Source organism: Vanacampus margaritifer, chromosome 6, assembly GCF_051991255.1.
Source record: "Vanacampus margaritifer isolate UIUO_Vmar chromosome 6, RoL_Vmar_1.0, whole genome shotgun sequence".
In the NCBI taxonomy this organism is placed as follows: domain Eukaryota; kingdom Metazoa; phylum Chordata; class Actinopteri; order Syngnathiformes; family Syngnathidae; genus Vanacampus; species Vanacampus margaritifer.
Window position 1 is genome coordinate 9,209,188 of NC_135437.1, and position 21,793 is coordinate 9,230,980.

Here is a 21,793-nt window from a genome sequence, read left to right on the forward strand (position 1 = left end):
TCCCAACAGGCCACAGGCTTGCTGTTTCCACTCTCTTCTTTGTCTAGTTTGGTTATTTTGTTATCTACTAATAGCATGACTCACTTTCAATGTGAACATGATAGAGTGGCTCTGCAAAATATTCAAAACGCATCCATTCAGTGTGTTTGTGTCACTTTTGTGCCACTAATTTGCATGCAAACTTTTTATCTTTTTTATGTCGTTTTAATTTTTGGTCATCATCAATGTTTGGTCTGTCCCCAGGTCACTCCACTCATAAGAGCACTATATGCATGTTCATCAGCCGTCCTCTGGGAGTTCCAGTACCAGTCGTAGCATTTACATATTTAGTTGCTGCTATTTTGTCAAAGTATTCCAGTGCATAGTACACATGAACCAAAATGAAAAATATGATGTTGAAACACTATTTTGGCTTCATCAGAAGATCATTAGTGCATTTGCCGAAATATTGCTTTCATGTATTATCATAATATCTCAATTACAGTGGAACCTCTAAGGTTGAACACAATCTTCTCTTGAGGTGCTTGTCATTCTCGGATTGGTTTGGATTTTAAATAATTTGTTGAAATTGTCAATCTTTTGCCATAATGTATTTATTTAAACATACTTTGAAAAATACATTGATAATTGTTTATATGAAAATGTAATGTAAAATTAAGTAAACACTTCATTTCATCAAAATTTTTACCATTGTCACACAACTGTAAAAATGTTCACCGTTGTAAAACGTAAAAATATGCTTAATCAACATTATTAACGCATGATGACTCGTATGTTGACACAGCTAATTTGAATGCGAGCACAGTCAAGATAAACCCTTGGTCAATATACTGACAACTTTAATTTGTACAGTTTCTGGATATTTCAATTTTAGATGTTCCACAGTAGTGGCATTTCCAAAATATGAATGAATGCTAACTGCCTCTAAGCAATGCAAACCCGTGGCGCCTAATTGATAAATGTGTAATTCCTGCGTGGATGTAAGAGTGTTGTGTCTTAGATTTGCGTGCTAACTGCTTGCAGGTAACCTCAGCCACAAACGGCTCTGCTGCGGAGTGCACGCTTGTTGAGGAGGAACCATGGAAACATGAATAATGGCTGCGCAGAGATCCTCCCCGCTCCTGGCCTCCACAAGCTTTCCTTTCTGGTGATGGAAAAAAAAAAAGAGTGAATGAAAAAAATGTCATATGAACAGAACTACTAATGTTTATTATGTAATCTAGTTTTGTTTATTATTAGTCCCTTTAAGATTCTTTTTGTAATTGTCTCTCTGACTGCTAAATACTACTAATTCACTTAACTGTGAAGAGACAACAGCGGTACACGCTTCCTGTTAGAGCACAATTATGTCCTTACTAGCAGACTCTTGCACAACATACTTCAAGGTTGACGGAGGAAAGGAAGAAAAAAAAACATTAAATGCAACACACTATTTTTAGCAATACATTCCACTTCCTTTTGAAGCATCTCAGAGGTGAGTGATTACACTGGGGGACACCATTTTCGTTGACTTAGGTCTGAGAGGTGTTTTTAACTAATTTTGGGAGCGGAATCAAAAAATTAGCCAAATTTTTCTTTATCTCATCAAGTTTTTGAACCATGGATATCTGTTTTCTTTAAAAAAAAATTGACAGATATGTGGTTGTTCTAAAATGTTCAAATATTGACATACAATGAAATATGAAAGAAGCCTATTAATTCGTAGTATGCTTCTGATTCCAAAATATTGAGCACCTACTTGTCACCTGCCACTCAATTGTGCAAGCACAAGTAATTTTCCACGTTTCTGTAGATGAGTCCAATCGTATAATCAACTCTTTTTACTAGCCAATCAGTGGAATTTTGCTTATCTGGAGGGTAAGCTGTGGAGAAAAAACTTACTAGAAAAAAAAATGACTGCAATTTTGGAATCAGCATGGCAATTTTAGTTTCTAATCAGCAAGCAAATCTAACTCAACAGATATTTGTTTTCAAATTGTCCCCCAGTGTTATTGTAACAAGTGGAAGTCGTCATGGCGACCACTTTGTCGCTTTACTTCCTTTTTAGTGCCATCATAAGCACACCTGCTAAGATCATGTTTATTGTTAGTCTCAGAATGCACCTGGCTACTGTTTCCAATTATTTGCCAGAATTGATGATAGGGATGAGGGCAGGTTATGCTGAGCCTTATAGCACAAGATCTACTATTCACATTAAAGCACAAATCGTACCATGAAGACAAATGTTAAGCCACTATGTGTTTCCTTTGTAATTCACTATAATTTAGTAAAGGGACATTTTTCTCAAGTCTTCAATGTAAAACGCCTGTGCGTGTGTGTGTATGTGTGTGTGTACTTGTGGGAACGTGTGTTAGTGTTTGGGTCTGCATTCTGAATAATGGCATATGACTAAGACAGTTCCTGGGACCAAACAGTAGCATATTTTATTTAAATATGCTACAAAAGTATTAAAACTGCCACAATCATATCAGAGATGAGTATTCATGTATATTGACATTGACATAATCTGTAATTCCAGTGAAATTACCCATTTAAAACCCAGCATGTCACTGCCTAAAATGATTGAGTTGCACCAATGATACTGAAACAAAATTTGTAGTGAAACACCAATGAAGAATTGGCTTGTCTATAAATCCGTTATGGCACAAATGATAGATGATGTAAAGCACAAAGAACATGGCACAAAAAAAGCTAATGAGCCATCGACTTCAATAGCCGGTAAGCGGCACGTTCAAAATTATGCAAATACTGTACCGTGATTCCACGAGATGACTGGAGATTCTCAGGCCTTTATGTTTACTACAAAGAAGAAAATTGCAGGAATCCTAATGTTTACTTCCCCACATGAGCTTGTCCCATTAAGAAACGGTGGCTTAATAGCACAACAGTTCCAAATTTTGACTATGACAATGTGCAAAGGCGAATGTTTTTACCGACATTCTGCTGGTTGACGGGATCCTCTACCTGTGCTAAGGGCCAAATTAGTTTTGATGAAACAAACCAAGACGAGAGAAAGCACAGCCAATGGTTGTCAGATGGGAATGTTGACATGCACAAACAGAGACAGACCAGAAATATTTATACTCATCCTTGAGGAGCCTCGGAAGATTCTTGTTTTGCTGCATGTTCTAAGGCAAACAATTGCATTTTTTTAGCCACCTGAGCCCAAGACTGTTTCTAAAAAAACCTAGAATGCTGCACTTGTGTGCTCATATCCATGATTTCACTCAACACAACAGCGGACCCATATTCTGTCACTTTTGACCCGAATCAGGTAACGCTCATTTATCTTCTCGCAAACAAGAGCGTGAGTCTTATACGGTATGAGTGAGATTACGTTCTCAGTGTTGTGTCGTTCTCTCCTGTCTTGTTTCTCGTCATTTGTGCTTGGCGACAACCCGGCCTTGAAGATGTCTGCATCACGCTGATCAAAAAGACACACGATGCGTGTTGAAGTAACGATAGAAACGCTAACAAAAGATATAGTGCAGCTCTCAGTAGAGCAGCGTTCCTGAAGCACACGCTCACAAGCCATCGCCGTGAGCTTTCATACTTCACAATTCACATTTGTGGTACACAATTGCATTTGAACACACTCACACAAAGCGCCAAGGTGACACGTTATTGAAGAGCACAGCACTGACACCTTAACAGGCCCTTCCACTTTGACCTTATGGTCTTGTTACCTTCAGGAACAAAATGTCTCCGTTAAAGGAGAGGTCAACCTCAAAATTTTCTTTGCAATCAGATTTTATATGCACCCCCACTAACTAAACGTGGCCTTCTGATTAATAGTGCGTTTGTGGAATATTAGTTAAAGTGGAAGTCAACCTTAAACATTTCTTGACAATAATATGTTATATGTGACCTCACTAGTCTAAACACGACATTCTGATTAATAATACATTTGTGGAATATGAGTTATGAAGCTAAATCCAGCTCAGGGGGTGGCCATTTTGCCACTTGCTGTCGACTGAAGAGGACATCACAGTTGCTCAGGGCTCAGGCAACGACCAATCCTAGCTGACCTGTTTTCTGAAGCTGAGCTGTGATTGGTTGTTACCTGAAGCCTGAGTAACATTTATGTCATCTTCAGTCGACAACTGACAAAATAGCCGGCCCTGAGATGGATAAAAATGACTGGATTTAGCTGCTTAGCTCATATTCCACTAACGCAATATTAACCAGAATACTATATTTAGACCAGTGGGGCTGCATAGAACATATGATTGTCAAAAAAAATAATAATTGGGGTTGACTTCCCTTTAAGCAGCAAAAATCCACCCCTTTGTATATGAATGGACAAACAATGCAACTTGCTTGCCTTCGGAAGAAGTGAAGCCGCCGCCGGCAATCTTACGGTGTCACTCGGTAAGCCCTTCTTGGTTGTACGAAAAGTCTAAGAGAACCACTAAATGCACATTTCACCGCTAAGAATATGGTTTTTAATTTTCTCTAATATGGTACAAATGTGAGTGCTAATTAAAGATTCGTCTTCTCATGCTGTCAGAACCATCAACAATCAAATGAACGCAAATGCCCTTTTTGGATTTTAGTGTATAACACACACTGATAACAGTGTTTTCAGCAGGGGGGTATTAAGTTGCCACTAAGAGTTGCGACGTAAGATGGCTACCCTCAAGCTTCAGCCACAGCGTTCCAATCGGCTCTTTGCACAAATCCACTACTTCCTGAACTCAATAACACAAAACAAACTGATTAATCCAGGTGTGTCTGACCTCAGTAACCACGACAACAATGGCCAGACACACCTGGATTAATCAATTTGTGTTGTGGTATTGAGTTTAGGAAGTAGTGGATTTGTGTAAAGAGCCCATTGATAGTCCAGTCATACATAAGTTCATGATCTCAGGTGGCGGCCAGTTTGCCACATGCTGTCGACCCAAAATGACATCACAGTTGCTCAGGTTTCAGGTGACGACCAATCATGGCTCAGCTTCGGAAAACAGGTGAGTCGTGGTTGGTCGTTGCCTGAGCCCTGAGCAATTGTGATGCCATCTTCAGCCACCCCTTGAGATGGATCAAAAATCCTGCTTAACTCATATTCCACAAACGGAACATTTATCGGAATACTGTGTTCAGACTAGTGGGCGCGCATAGAACGTATTATTGTAAAGACAATTTTGGGGTTGACTTCCCTTTCAAGGCAGCCATGAACACGATCATGATGAGAGTTGGACCACGTTTATGTTCAAACTATTTTAGAAGCATGAATAAAATGAAATGATTATTTTTTGCACCACTATCTTAAAAGCATGATATTTGAAGTGCCTCCTTGCACTTTTGTGTATATATTGTAGTTAACAGTGTTTTGTTGTTGGTGTTGTTGTTTGTTTTCATCTTTTTGCCCCTTTGGGAAATGATGAAATGGTTTGTAGGAACATAGTTTTATTGCTGTTACATTATAAATGTAATCCTCTAGAAAATATATCATCTATGTCCTGAGTAGAACTAGATTAGACAAAATGTATGGGCAGGAAATTGTGTATTAAATTGCTTATTTGTCCTTTTTTTATTCTCTAATAATTAGGTGCTTTACTTATCTGTCACTCAACAATATAAAGTATAAATATCTTTTTTTGTATCTAATGTAAGCCTTTTGAATGTCTGTTCCATGACAATATAAGCAGTGTTCATTCATTGTCATTGTACATAAATAGATATATAAATGTCCTGACCCGTGGCAATGCAGAATATCCTGAAGCAACATTTGCATGAGGAGACAAAAAACAAAGAGGATGTGAACAAAAGTAAGCGAGAGAAAGAGAAGACGTTTGTTAAACGGGGCCAACATGATTTTATTTGGTGGAGACTGTGAGAAAAGTTGCAGAAAAGAAGGTCAAATGTTGTCTGTAGGTAGGCTAGAGTGAATAATCAAATGGAGCCGAACAAATATCACATTTGCAAATATCACTTTGTAATATTGAGCATCATTCCTCAGGTGACTCATTGTGTCTGTTTACTGGCGAGGACTGGCCTTTTCCCATATACTGTATCGGCATCATGTTTGAGCTGATGCTTTGTAGTAGCATATCATTGATCTCTAGACTGCTTTCAGTTTTTTTTGTCAAAGTGCCACACATGCAACCGAGAGTCAGACCGTCACGCCAATGCCAACAAATCCCATAGTCAACCTGCCTTTACCCGCTTGCCTTTTTTCACTTTCTACGCAATGCACAATATGCACACACACACACAAACACTTGGAACTTGCTGAGCTTAAAAAGGAAACAATGTCAGGCCCTTAACTACATCTCCACTCTTTTCTACTGAATTGTGTCTTTTTCGAAAGAAACAGCCCCGAAATTATAACTTCGTCAACAGGAAGTTGCCTTCCTAACATAGTATTACTTTTTTAGGCCTTCCCTTCTTTGTAAAGCTTTTGCTTTTATTTTGATGTAAAGGCAGAAAGTACATGTGAGGGCGATATTGAGAAAAAGACAAAAAAAAAAGTACATAATTCTTTCCTTGATCTTATGCTATACATAAAAAAAAAATCTGTTTCTACATATCTAAATGTGCTGTACCTTTGGTGTACATATACAAATATAACTAATAAATGTTGATTCATAACTAATATTGACTGTCGTTTGTTGTTATTTTTGAACTTTTCTTCATCATTCAACTATACAAGACAATTCCTGCAATTCAACTGACAAACATTTGCATTCAATTCAAATACATTATACACACACGGGAAACAATACAAACTTGCTACTTGCCACAAAGCCATCTGGGATAGTTCTGCTCACCCACGACCTGATAAGGACACGTACCAATCGAAAATGGACGTCACTCCTTGACAAAAAGTTGTCTCGCATCTTGACACAGGATAAAATTTTATATTCCTTTCAGACAATATTACCGGTAATCTTTCTTTTATTCTTGATTGCCTGTGCAAGCATGTTCTGGCATCGCCTCCACGTTGCCATGGAAACCTGGCTACCTCTTTCTCTTACAGCAACTGTCTTGTGACTGACTTATCACTTTTTTTCTCCACTTTCAGCTTTGTTTGTGTTTTGTTTTTATTGTCTTGATGTCAACTTTGCATATGATCCGTCAAATAAACCTAAAAGGAAATCGGCACATTGTTTTCTTCAAAGGGGATTCAAACCAGAAAAGTGGCCACTATTATGGAATGGACATTTTAAGCTAAATTGTTAAAAATAATAATAATATTAATTAATAACAATTTTACACATAAAGACCAACAAAAATAGCACAAATCAAAAAGGTGACATCTCCAGCTGTCTTGAAAAACTGAAAACACCTAATTAGTTCAGAGGAAAGCAAAATTAGCAAATAAAAAAACAACAATGTAACAATATAAAAGATTGTTTTGCTCATATTTTATATGACACTTTTTTTTTTAAAATTCAGTGTCATTCAGGCATTTCACCATTTTGCCTGATGTGCGTTTTACGCTCGCTTCTGAAAAATAAAAATCCCAACCAATGACTTCATTGATCAATTCATTCCAACCCACCAGTACTTTTTTCACCACCCACCCCCTTTGTTATAAAATCACATAACACATGCACAAAAACAGGCACACTACACACTCGCACACTGTTATGCATGCTTCCCATCCCCCTCCTCACTAATATGGCACACCGGACAAACAATATGCAAGACCCTGCAGCCTTGCTCCAGTACAGTGCCGCCTTTATGTTTCTACATGACACACACAACTATGTGCTAACACCCACTCAATGTCCATCCAGTGCTGACCACCAAAGCAGTTTAGAATACCCCCCCCCACCCCACCCCCACCCCACAACCTCTCTTCCTCTGCCTCTGCCTGCTCCCTCACGCCTCTTTATCAGGCGTCTCCTCTAGCGTGATGGCAGTGAACTCTTCAGGGTTGCCGTTCTCCTGGATCTTCTCCTTGTTCATGAGGGTCACCATTTCCTGCTCCCTCTCTTGGGCCTGGGAACTGGTGGCTACAACTCCAGCTGCTCCGTTCCCCTCGCTCTCTTTGGAGGTGATCATCAGGGTTTGTTTCTTACCGCACCAGCTGCGAGAACACATCACATGTTGCCTTGTCTGTCGTGTGTCCAAAAGGCACTGGAATTCCATGTGCTTACCTCTTTCTTTTGGCAACAGCCACACACACAAAGAGGATTGCGGCAACTGCTATAAGTACCCCAATGATGACAAGCCAGTCTGCAAGTGAGAAGAATTGTTGTCATTGATTTTAGGCACAAATCAAAGCGCTATTTGACTTTTTACAAATGACTTGACGGAAACTGCTCACTTGATGAATTACTGCGATCCCGTTGTTCCGGCTGTGGCTCAACCGCATTCATCCTTTTCTTGCCGTGTGGGGGTTGTTCAGTAGCTTCAGGTTGTTTAAAAAAAAAAAAAAAAAGTACCAATTTAATTCAGCTCTTACTCAAAAGTAATTCGTAATCAATCACTCAACAAAAAATATTATAGTAATTAGTAATAGCATAGTATTATTAGGGATGTAACGATAACGACTATATTGCGATATTAAAACTGGCACAATATCGTCATCGTCATGTCACGCAGCACATCTGTTAAAAAAGTCAGGTTGATTTCCATTTGTGTAGTTCTAGCACCCTCTGGTGGCTAGTTTTTTTTGTGCAGTTTAATTTTCACAAGGCATGTTTTGTCCCTTCTATAATTAAAATCCACGCTAATGGTCAGAAGAAGGGGAACATAATATGCTTGTGAAGCGAGTCAATATGTGGAGGAACTCAATGTGTGCGTGTATTAAAAAGTAAGTGCCTCAATATTAAGTGTTATTAGAGATTGTAGGTTGTTTATATGCATTGCTGTTATGTACAAAAGCACATATAATAATAATATACAATATTGTGGTAATATCGTATCGTGATGTTTGGATATCATTACATCCCTAGGTATTATAGTCACAGCAATATATATATATATATATATATATATATATATATATATATATATATATATATATCATGGTAGTATATTCATTCATTCATGGCAATATATTCATTAATTCATTATATATTCATAGTAAAATAGTAATTAGTAGTAATTAGTAATCACTCTCAACCGCTTTTATGCTCATCTCATAAATATATGTTTAAATGTTTACAAATAGGCCTACTGTGCATAAATTATTAAAAAATCAAACCATCTTAAAAGTTTATTTTTATTTTTTATTATTAGAACTCCTTTATCATAATCACCAAACTCAGACTGGAAATAAGGAAATATTATGGAAATATTTAGAATGCCATACAACACAGCATATATTTTCCGTACTTGATAACCTTTAACAGTTTCTTTAAGTCTTTAGAAAGAGTTAAATATGATTATTAAACAAATTAGAAATGTTGCAAGACAGTATTGTAAAGTTAATGTGAACAGTTTATTTCATTATATTGGACTTCAGGCAAATAAGATATTTATGTGTTTCATTCAATTTAAACAATCTATATCAAAGATCAAAAGTATTGTTAAAAACAAAGTCAGTTAAAGTATGCCTGCAGAAGGAATTTAACTACCAGTTTGTCTAGTCAGTTTGAGTTGAGTAAGGAATTAGTGTATAAAAAAAAGTCAAACACCAGAGGGCACCGTGTCTTATTAAAAGTTCAGTGATGAAGTTGCGGCATCTATGACTTTTCTTTTCAAATCTGAACCAACAGTTTAAATACACGGCCCGCTCTTCATATGTAATAGTTGAATAGTCAGGTGAGTGATAAACTGCGATTGCTGTCGTACTTACCCGCTGTTGTATCAACCTCATGTTCAGTCTGCAATTTCACATCCTCCTGCGTGTCATCTGGAAGGGGCTGAGTGACAGGGGCGAGGGTCGACTGAGTGTCCTCTTCAGAGACGGGTGGCTGTAGCCCAGATCCGGTGGGCTGATCAAAGTCTCCGGCGGTAAACGAGAGCAGGATGCTGTCATTGGTGCCCCATCCAAGCGAACTATCTTCCACTGTATTTTGTTCTGTGGATTCCTCTGACACGGAAGGTAGGGCCATAACAGTTACCCCAACGGGTTCTGCTGGGGTGGACACCTGCAGGCCAGGCTCTACGGAACTAATTGCTGACAAAGGAGAAGAAAAGTTGATGCAACCTCATTGGCATGTTTCTAAATACATTATACATGTTTGAAGATTATCGCTGAAAATTTTGACTGACTAAGAGCTCTGTAGTACTGAATTGTAGCAATATAGCGTTAAACAGCGTTCCAGATTTTTTCGGCATGGCTAAAACAGCTCCTTGTGACACACTTAGTCATCTGGCATGTGCCCTTCCTCCTCCGCCATGAAAGAAATGGAGTCGCATCAGTGGTTTTTCAATCAATCGTTAGTTAATTATCATTACTGGGCCCATTTGTACCACTGCAGTGTACAGTTAGCAAGACTGCACGCCAAAAAAGCCACAATTTGAATTTACAGAACAGTGTCGGTGTCGTTATTTAAATTCCTAAACAAAGAGGTGACACCGCAGCTAAGCCTACATATCGAGCAGCCGAGAGGAGTCCTGTTTTGAGCTAGCTGCAGTTAGCGCCTATAGCTACACAGTGGAAAGCCCCGCAACGATTGTAGCCACCAGAGGCTTTATGCGGATATTTTTGTGGCTCAAACATGTAGCGATGCGGAGGAACAAGAAAGATAGTAGATAAAGTAGACTCCATTTTTGTGCACTGCGTGATTTCACTAATCAGCTGACAGCTTGTGGGAGTGGAGACAATAGCAAGACAAGACGAGCCTTTTTTTTTTAATCAATCCAAATTGTCAGGGTTGTTAACAACACTCTTCTCGGTGGTGTGCAAAATTTAGAAGACATACATTTTCATTTTACAGATACTAATTGAGTTTTTATCCAAAGCCCAAACTTAAACCCTACAGAGCATTCATTCATTCATTCATTCACACACACACACACACACACACACCACCCAAAAGAGAACAATAAAATTACAACATTTACTAAAAAATAATAATATAGATGGAAACTGTATTAAAAACTTTCCATTTAAAATTGCATATCCGTTTTACTGTTAGGCTCCCAGCAGTTTAAAAACTACACAATAATAGCATCACTATAGATGACACTTACTGCAGATATGTTTTATAAGTTATGTGATTTAACTACATTTAATTTTTAGCCACATATGAAGGCACTTCCGATACAGAGCAAGATGTGGTTCAATCTTGCCCAAAGACGCACGCGAGCATTTCTTTTTCAATGGAAGGTTTCAGCCTTCCCAGTGCTAAATCCAAGTAGCTCAACTATTGGCGCCCCCGTTAATCTTTGAGACAAAACAATACTGAGATAAGGTCATAATTGCATAACTGGGCCAGACAAGTTAAAACAAAACATGAGACTGTTAACACTGATATCAAATTATTCTCCCACGTGCCTGTGAAATGTAATCTCACACTGGATTTTCCACTAGGGAAAAGGTGGGTCAATCCAGAATCATTTGGATGGTACACAAGATGGTAGATTGACATGTTGTTTATTGTTTTACCGCTAATAATATTATGAAAGCATGCATAGATAAATGTTCTTACCTTGTCGATTTCCTTCAAATGCCATGCTACAGTTTATCTCAGGCCCAGCTAGTACATGGACAAAATAGAAGAGATAAAAACTGAGACGTAAATAAAAGGTCATCAGTCAGATACAGTGTATGAATATGCAAAACATTCTAAGTGTGTTATGGGAAAAATCTTTGCACTGCCCCAAAACGAACCTGTTTCATCAAAGCAGTAAGCATCAAAACCTTCATTTGGGTCATCACGAGAATTAGTGATTAAACCGGTCATGTTCAGTGCGCAGTTCTCATGGTGTGTGTGTCTGAGGATGGCGTAGCTCATGTTGCTGGTCCAGCCGTTCCTGACAAGACAAAACATTTGACATTGACTTGGTTATTTTTCCAGAGGTCAATTATGAATTGGACAAAGGGGACAGAACGACTGTGATTGTGGCCAAAACATTATATTTACAAACGTCACAGTATTTGTATGATCTATTTCAGAAAATCTGAAGTCATTTAAACTTTAAAATACTTATTTGGCTGCTTTACCAAGATACACACAGATCATACTCATCAGAGATCCTGTTCAACACGTAGATATTGAAATCGGATTGGATAAAAATAATCCAACATCCACATACTACTGAAAGCAGTGCAGCAAAGCGATATGGTGTGAAATGAAGAGAATAGACTGTTGGGTATAACATTAATATAATTTCATGTAACAAATAGTACACAGTGTTTAGAACAGCACTGAAGGCCTTCCTGGTCATGACCAGGCCAATGTTATAATCTGATAATAATGTGGTGCCTGTCAGAAAGAGAAAATTATAGTTTCCCAAATTTGTATAATAAATCAGGTATCTACAATGTAGTACATTATTGTCAGAATTGAAATTGGAGTACACCACAGTATTCCTGAAATGTTTTTTTATTTACAATTATATGTTCTGATTACTATTGAATTTGTGGAATATAAATAAAGCACAAAAATCTCGCCCGTTTTTATCCATCTCAGGGTACGGGTGAAGGCAGGAGAAACACTTACAAATAAAAAAAAAACACAAAAGAACAGTAGGCGAAACAAAAAGCAGGCATCAACACAATATCAACAGACAAGATGCCAATAGGGAATGAGCAGCAACAGAGGACTTAAAGGGGCACTTGATTTATTGAGCCATTTTTAGCAGTAATATATATATATATATTTATTTATTTTTTCTTCCAGAATGAATTCGATAACCTCATTCTTCTTCATATACAATTAATATCTTCAAAAACGTATATTTATACTTGCTGTCGATTGAAGATGACATCACCTGTGCAGAGGAAGTAGGTATCGACCAATCTTAGCTCAGTTTGCTGACCAAACCCAGAAAACAGGTGAGCCATCATTGGTCGCTACCTACTTCCTTGGTGATGTCATATTCAGTCGACAGCAAGTTGAAAAATTAGTTTTTATAGGTATTAATGGTTCATGGAAAATAATAAAGTTATCAAATTCATTCTTGACAAAATATTAACTTACTGCTGAAAATGGCTCAATGGGTCAAGTGACCCTTTAAATACAAGCAGACTAATGTGAAGAAAGGAGCTGATTAGGTGAGAGAAATGAAAAGTTTGTGCTTTCACCTGCAGGTTTCCATGTTTTTGTCAAAGGCTTGTTGGACTTGTTCTAGATATGCCATTGTAGTCTGTAGCATCTCGCACACCTTTAGAGCCTTTTCAAAGGTCAGAGAGTGACGACCTTCACCCTCGACAATAAACACTCCGGCATAGCTGCAGCTGCGAGAACTGACTGTGGAAAGAATAAAACAGAACAGGATTTGTAGTTAAAAATGAATAAATAATAAAGTAGGGTTAGAACAACTATGATCTCCAAATCTTCCAATTTTCTCCGTCGTCACTGTTTTTTTTTGTTTTTTAAAGATCATTATCATTATATTAAACCTATAGCATCACGTGCATGGCAGCAAAATCATAGTATGGCTGTGTTCCAGCCTCTTTCATTGAGACCCCGTCATGGATCACGAGACCCTTTTCGCAGACATTCAGTGGCAGATAAGCAGATAAGTGATTTGACACGGGAATGGCGTGTTCCATGGACATACGCATGTGTTCAACATGAGACAATGATTGGCTGAGGCAAAAAACAGAAGCATCTTATGTCTGCAGTGTGGGGCCTTGGGCAAAGACACCACATGCGCACAGACAAAGTCATCAAAATAACATTAAAAAATGATTTCATTTATGTCATGTTTTAGCACTAGTAGATTGAATGCTATGATAAAAGTCTAAACCTCGTCTCACCAGACGTAAGCTGAACAACAAAGGGAAATGACTTAGTAGTCAAGCAAAAGGCAGCAGCAAGCAGCCAGGGGGGGTTTCCTGATACAGGCAGGTGAACATTTGCATCCACGCTGAAAGTGAGAGAGGCCACTTTCACAACCATATAGTGACACATTTTGTCATGTCCCTGATAATGTTTGTGGCTGAACACTGGAAGATTTTTTTAAAGTACCTAATTAGAATTCAGAGATAACACTAAAACCTTTATCCCACTTAGGGTTGAACGTTTGCAACACTAGCGAATGTTGATCTCACGACAGGGTTCGTTCAAGGTTACAACGATTCCTAAACATTCTCAAATCGTCTTAATCGTTAACTAAAGATTTTGAACATGTTCAAAATATCCTTGTGAAAAGAAAGAGCATTAAGACTATTTGGGAAGCCATTAAAACAGTTTAAAGAACGTTTAGAAAACGCTGCGACCTTGAACGGCATCTGCATTGCAAATGTTCGCCCCTCTATGGGATACGGGCTTAAAAGTCCCTGGTTGTAGCTAATATATATATACAGTCACACACATTCATTTTTTTATTAATTGTCACCGGCAGATGACCCTTTAGCTTGACGTTGGATGGTTATTTGTATTATATATTTATATTTATATTATAGTATATATATATTGTATATTTGATATGGTTGTTTGAGCAATAAACATAACAACATCTTCCTGGTGGCACAAATATGTTTTTTAAAATTACTGTCCAAAGTATTTTGATGTAAATATTGACAAAAGTCGAAATTCGGGTTACATTGCCAGCATAGGAACGGCACTCAAGGACTTCCTGTAACAGGTGCCCTTCAAATTTGGCGGGCAATAAATGTTGAGAAAAAGCCTTTTTAATTAAGTGAATTAAGTAAAATTCTAAGATGTGCTTAATCGGATTAAAAAATAACCGCTCTGATATATAATATATGGTGGGTTCACTGTCATAGTATACACTATTATAACTAGCACATACTGTAGTTGCATTGCAGTACCAATTGTGATGACGCAATGGAAACTTATAATCAACAATCATTACACCGTCAGTTTGGGGACAATATTGTGGACTGTTGTAACCATGGCAACATGTACATAACAAGAGTACAGATTGTTATTGCTCAGCTTTGAAAACAAAAAAAACCTGTAGTTTTCAAAAAATTTAAAGAATGAAATTGATCATTTAATTGAGCAGACCTGTTTTTTGTTAACTTCACAACTCTCATTGTATTACATCAGGTATTCACATATATTACCACAAGCTGCAGCACAAAAGGTAACGTGTTCCCGTGGCAGAGTGTAAAAAAAGGGAAGTACATTGTTGAGGAAATAACCGTTTCATAAATTTGATCTTGGATTGCAACATGTATGCAAAGAAAACAAGTGAAAGCAAATTCATTGTCATTTACCTAAGCTTCATCAATATTTATTTTTTTTCTCTTTTGAAGATACATTTAGTGTGTAAGATTTACATTTAATCTTTATTTTCTTTTTTTTTCTTGGAGAGCTCAGTATTGTTCATTTGGTTTGACATGTCATCATTGCTCTCCTTTTTTAATTTATTATTATTATTTTATATATATATATATATATATATATATATATATATATATATATATATTTTTTTATTTTTTTTTTTTGTATGTGGGTGAGTATGTGTATGTGCGTGTGTGTGTGTGTGTGCATGCGTGCGAGCGTGTGTGTGTGTATTCATTAGTTCACCTAAAACCTATTAAAAAAATCCCATACTAATAATATAATATAATAATAAATTGCCAAATGCAGAAACATCAATGTAAGTTATCACGATGTGGTGGCTCTCGCTAACAGGCAGAATTAAGTAACCAGAATTAGGTTAAAAAATTCTATTATACGTAGACCATGTTTCTATAAATTTTGATATTTGGTTTTTATTTGAGGCAGATATTTTTTCCATTAAAATGTGATTTATGAGGAGGTTAGACCATTGGTCGATATTCAGAGTTTGTTTATTTTTCCAGTTAACAAGAATTGTTTTTTTTGCGATAGTAAGGGCTACAAGTGTAGATTGACATTGTTTATGTGGTAAGTCAGTTGTTGTTAGGTCACCTAGCAAACACAAGTTTGGAGATAAAGGTATCCTACAGTTTTACATTTAATCTGATTTGTTATTGGTGAACGGTTTACATCAGTGGAGCTTTCTGCTGTTAGAGGCAGTTGAGCAACAAGAGTCTGTGCCAATAATGTCTTGAACGGCAGCCGCCCCCTCCCACCCACACTTCACACATACACGCACACACACGTGTAAGTTTATTTTACTATCTTTGTGGGGCCATCTCATTGATATGATACATTTCCTAGCCTCTTTCCCTAACCCCAACCGTCAAAAATGATTGCCTACCCCATTCCTTACCCTAACCTCAACCATAACCCAATTCAAACCTAAACTCTGAAACCAAGTCTTGACCCTCAAAAAGAGGTCTGGACTTGAACCACCAAAATGTCCCCACAATTTCAAGTTGGTCCCCACAATGGTTGTTAAACCTGGAAAAACTCGCGTGTATGGGCCCCACAATGTAGCAAAGACAAAGGCACCTGACAGAACCTTAACACATGCTGCCACATGGCAGAGTTTCCCAAAAAGTTAGCCTGAAAAACAACACTAGTTGTGCCCTTGCAAAATGAGCCAGCAAGATCAAAAGACAGCAAAAACTGTAAGAGAAGGGATTCATTAGTATGCAGAGGGAGCAGTCATGGGGGTCTTTGTGCAGCCCAAAGCCTGCCATCCTGAGGTAGTGACCACCCCAAAGCTTCCTTTGTAACATCATCAAGTTGAAAGCAAGGACGCGGATCATTCCTGGTACCTCGAGCCACAGGAAAAGGAATCTACTGTACAGTAACTTAATGTAGAAGAAATATACAAGCTCAACTCTCCATTCATGTTGTCTCCCTCTACTTTCTGATCCATTTTCCTGTTGGGTTTGTTTAATGATCTGTTTGTCTTCTGCATGCTAATAAAGTCCAAATTAGCCCAAGCCGCACAGCCGCACAGCTGCACAAACACTATTATACTCATCCAGACAACTAATGAATCGTTATCAACGATATTTAGTCATCATAACGCATGGAGACAACCAACCAGCATACCACATATACCCTCATATCTCCATCAACAAGACTTGTTTTTTTTTTCTCCAGAAAAAAAAAGACTTGTTGTTTTCACTTATCATCCTGAGTCTTTCAGAGTCACATTTTATTCATAACTTCAGAATGCAGCAAGATGTCACCCTCAAACAGACAAATTCTTGCTCAGCCTAACATCAGATTTCATCAGCTGATTTCATCCCTTATTTGTTGGAATTTAGATGTTTCTGGGGTTGGTGAAAGATTCTGGTTGGTAACCCGGTGGGTAGTTGGTGATGTCTGGTCGGTGCTGGATGTCACTTTCCTTTCTTTTCTTTGATCCTTCCTCGGGTCTCCTGACAACCTCACGACTCTCGCTAGATTCTGAAGTATTCGGTTTAGGTGAACGGTATGGATTTTTATTAGGTTTTAGGTGAATTAATGAATACACACTCACACGCACGCACATACAAAAAAAGGAAAAAAAAGATTTCATCAGCTGGTTTCGAAGCAGGCCTCATGGCTTTATCAGCTCTCCAGCAAGGCGCCACCATGTTGCATCATCACATGACCGTCGGCACCTCAATGAATTGCTCTGTCAGCAGTCGAGTCCTAACTCTCACAACAAAGTGTGGCAGGTGAAATGTGAGATCTCACTGAAAAATAGGTTTGGTGTACACACACATTCTTGCAACAATAGTGGAAGGTTACATGAAGGACGGCCAGTCCATCTGTTCCATACCCATTTAATGTGTTCAGAACACTGTAGGACCTACAGTGTAGGTGATGGTACATAAGGGAGCAAACTGAAATGAAGATAAATGTATAGCAGTAACACAAAATGGTGTCAAACCACATACTTCCTTGATTAGGCCACTACCCAAATTTGCAGTTAGTGATTGTGGTTTGTGGGTAATCTTGTTGAAAAGCAAAGGAAGCTGCAAATTTCCAATGGGTGGTGAAACATTTTCCATTGACATAAAGAATTATTTTCTTTCCTATCTGGTTTGTACATGATTTCATCATCATGTCTTGATTTCTCCCTTTACCTACAACAACTCAAAATTAAAATGGCTTTTGAATCATTTTTGGGCTTCCCAATGAGTCTTGTTAGCCAATCCTTCAAAATGTAAAATACTCTGACTGGTATAGCATTAGTTGATAAAAAGTCTGATGAAATCCAACACAGTATAATTTCACACAATTTTTCATAGTTATCAGCCAACAACAGGCCAGATTTGTCACGGTTGTGTCACGGTTGTGTCACGGAGCGGCGTGGTGTCTGTCGAAGTGAGGCGTAGAGGACCCGAAATGCAGGGAGGCAGGAGAACCACGGCAGGAGTGCGGGTTAGACAGTTGTACTTTATTTGTACAACTCAAAATCAAACTGACAACACAAACTCCGGGTGTGACCGTAACAAATGGCAATGATCCCACAAGGACTGATCACCACCCGGGAACTAAATACCCACACAAATTAGGTTGATTAGTCACACCTGAGGCCAGGCACAAGTGGCTGAGAGCCCGGACCGGCCAGCCCGCGGAAGGGCAGGAATCCACCCAGGACCAATCGGGACCCCCAACCAAAACCCGATCCTCCCAGACATGACAAGATTATGTTAGACTAAACTCAAGGCACTCACATCTCACATCTTATCCAGACTTGTATTTATTTTAAATTATTGGAAGTGACTTCAATTTATTTCTTAAAAAGTTGTTTTTAAAAAGTATACGCTATGTCAAAGAGCTTCATGTTACCTGAAGGAAGCCCTACAGAAAGAACAGATAAGAGGTACTAAGGCATAGACTACACGCTGTCTTCTGCCGCCTGGGGAAGGAGGCAAACACGTGGTGAAGTGGAAGAAGAAGTCAGTAGAGGTAAAAGGCTTCTTGATTCGGACCAATGACTTGGCATTACTGTACAATTGTCATTGTGTATCATAATTATTGCAATACTGGTCACTTTATTTTTCCTTGATGACTCCCTGCATCTTTTGCACAGTTGTCATTTGTTTGGTACTGCAGCATTAATGGTACACAAACATTACGTAAAGACTGTCTGTTCTTATGTGTTATGTCCTAAATGTCCCTATTGTTATAGTTGCTTAAATTAACATAGGCAAATTTCTTGTGTGTTTTATATACTTGGTCAATAAAGATTATTCTGATTCTAATTTTAGGGGCCCTGACCACACCACACATCGACACATGATAAATCTGAATATGAGACAATATATTTTGGTTAGGTGGGTAAGAGAAGTAGTTTGTAAACGACATAAAGGTGTGGTCTACTTGGTTGACAGTCACTTCCTCTTTTCGCCAACATCCTAAAATTTTGAGATTACAACACTTTGCATTTCTTCTTAGCTTGAAAACCAGACGTCATAATACTCTGGTCAGCAATAGGGTTGCACTCATGAACTCTAAGCATTCAATACAAGAAAAGCTACTGTTAAATGTCACTGGTTAACAGATGTTATTGTAAAATCCTTCCATGAATCTAATTTAAGATTACAAGATGGGTTAGCCTGGAAACAGGATCCCACTGCCTGACCTTAATGATATGCTTGCGCCCACGGAGTTAATGTTCAAAGACTTTGTCCTGGGCCATGATGAACACTCTGACATTTAAAAAAAAAAAAAAAAAAAAGGAAGAAAAAACAACACAATATCTTCCCTCCTCTGCTCACAAGAAGCCTTGAAAGGAACAAACATGTTCAAGTCCTCCCACAACCATAGAGGCTGTCTGGAAGTAAACTCTTATTTGCCTTTCAATGAGGACTCATTTAGAGGCTGTAATGCTCAGCGCCGCGGTGCCGGAGGGATTCTTTGTGAACAACCTGACAACCATCTCCTGTGGGACCAAGCTAGATGCACCCCAGACCTGTTTGATTCAGCACCTCCATAGATGTATCGCTCGGGGCAACAGATCCAATCAAAACCTGACTTTGAGAGCACATGTGAGAGGAAAAAGGAATGACATTTGCACAGAGGGGCGGTGCTGAACATCCTTTGTGGTAGAGTGTAAAGCATTAAAATGTGTGATTCGTGCTATAAAGATTTTAAAAACGGGTTCCTGTTGCCTCTGGATGCTGTGCTTGATGTTCAGAATCAATAAAATGGTTCTGCTGCCTGGCACTTGGACGTGTGTTAGACACAGACACAGCGAAAAAGCATTTTCTTTGTGTCTGTCAGGAGTCTCAGACTGCCAGACAGGGGCTGCCTGCGCTGGTGTGGAGCATGCACAATCACTCATGACAGCACCCGCTCATTTATTTATTTTCTCTTAATTTTACGTACTATATATTCTCATTAAGATTCTGAAAATTTTATTCTCGTGTGCAAACAAAGGCGAGTACATGAAGCAGAAATAAGCCGGAAGAAACAGCTCATTTGAAACAAAGAGCAGTGGAAGAAGGCATGGTCTGCTCACCTTGAAGTTGCTCTGACTGACAGGAAGCCAGATGTCCTAAGGTGAACCCCAAGAGAAGAGTCCACATCCTGGATGAGACCTAGTCTGGATGTCTGGCAGAGTATCTGAAGGTAAAGGTGAGTCTGAAGCCACTAGTAGTCCTGTTTCCCCTTCAACCAGGATGGCAAGTGAGTGTGTGTAAAAAAACAGCAACCAGTGAATGAATTAAAAAGCACTTAAAAAAAAAAGAATCTTCCACTATGAATGAGAGTTGCTGTGTGTGTGTGTTGGCAGCTGGAGAAAACTAAGACTTTGCCCAACTTTTCTCTTCTGTGTCTGCAAACCACAGCAGCTGTATGCAGCCACGCAAGAAAAGAAGAGGAAGAGCGCCTCGTGTGAGCCACACACTCACTTGCCCCACCTCTCTGTCTCCGCCGCTAGTCCTCCACCGTTTGGAATGGGTAAAGGCGAAGGTGATCTCTAACTCTCATCTGGCTCCGTGTCTACCTCCTCCCTCTCCGTCTCCTGCTTCCCTCCTTCCTCTTTTCAAACAGCAACAGTTTCAGTGTGCCCATCTGTTCTTTTGTTCACTCCTCACTTCATTTTCAATTCAACCAATTTTCTTGTCTCTGCTCTCTTTCACTGGGTTTGTGCGTCTCACAGTGTGATCTGATTGCAGCAATGGGAGCCGGTCACATCCATATAACAGACACATGTATCATTTAAAAAAAAAAAACGAAGGTTAGAAATACAAAATGGGAGGAAGCTGGAAAACAACCAAAGGACATGCACAAAGTATTGGGACACATGTATGGTATCTAATCAATCAATTATACACCTTCAAACTTCAGTGCACCAAGCTCGGTGGATAAATACATGGTTAGAAAAGCCAAACATATTATTTACAAAGACAATCACCAAAAAACTGATGATTTGTTTAAATCTTATGGCTACCGCATGATGGAGAAAATGAAGGGAATAATCATGCTATCATTCTGTTAAGGTGTTAGCTACTGACTTTTCTTTATGACGTAATTCGGTGTAGCTTTTGCCAAGCTTGATAAGCGGTTCAGATGGATGGACGATCTCCAGGACATTATAATACAATTCACCATCCATCCATCTTCTTAACCGCTTGCCTCACAAGGATCGCAGGTGGGGGCGCTGGAGCCTATCCCAGCTGGCTTCGGGCAGTAGGCGGGGTACACCCTGAACTGGTTGCCAGCCAATCGCAGGGCACACAGAGAAAAACAACCATCCACAATCACACCCATGGACAATTTGGAGTGTTCAATTAACCTGCCACTCATGTCTTTGGAACGTGGGAGGAAACCGGAGCATCCGGAGAAAAACCACGCAGGCACGGGGAGAACATGCAAACTCCACCCAGGAAGGCTGAAGCCCGGACTCGATCTCACGTCGTCTGCAC

At 38.8% G+C, this 21,793-nt stretch overlaps 2 protein-coding genes across 4 annotated transcripts in view; one reads left to right on the forward strand and one right to left on the reverse strand.

Annotated features, from left to right (window-relative positions):
* The window catches only part of LOC144053275 (excitatory amino acid transporter 2-like), a 36,383-nt gene extending 29,785 nt beyond the window's left edge, over nucleotides 1-6,598 (forward strand). For all 3 annotated transcript variants that reach the window (XM_077567566.1, XM_077567565.1, XM_077567567.1), the window contains exon 11: nucleotides 1,024-6,598. In XM_077567566.1, coding sequence (XP_077423692.1) covers nucleotides 1,024-1,095 — 72 coding nt within the window. In that variant the 3' untranslated portion in view covers nucleotides 1,096-6,598. The remainder of the gene's footprint in view (nucleotides 1-1,023) is intronic.
* A 1,178-nt stretch (nucleotides 6,599-7,776) lies between these two features.
* On the reverse strand, nucleotides 7,777-21,019 carry LOC144053276 (CD44 antigen-like). Its single transcript, XM_077567568.1, has 8 exons — nucleotides 20,386-21,019; nucleotides 13,154-13,319; nucleotides 11,738-11,880; nucleotides 11,556-11,603; nucleotides 9,755-10,078; nucleotides 8,279-8,362; nucleotides 8,109-8,187; nucleotides 7,777-8,038 (listed from the first exon to the last, which is right to left on the reverse strand). Exons 1-8 carry the CDS (start codon nucleotides 20,450-20,452, stop codon nucleotides 7,831-7,833), a joined length of 1,119 nt encoding a protein of 372 aa, XP_077423694.1. The 5' UTR covers nucleotides 20,453-21,019; the 3' UTR covers nucleotides 7,777-7,830.
* Nucleotides 21,020-21,793: the final 774 nt, after the last annotated feature.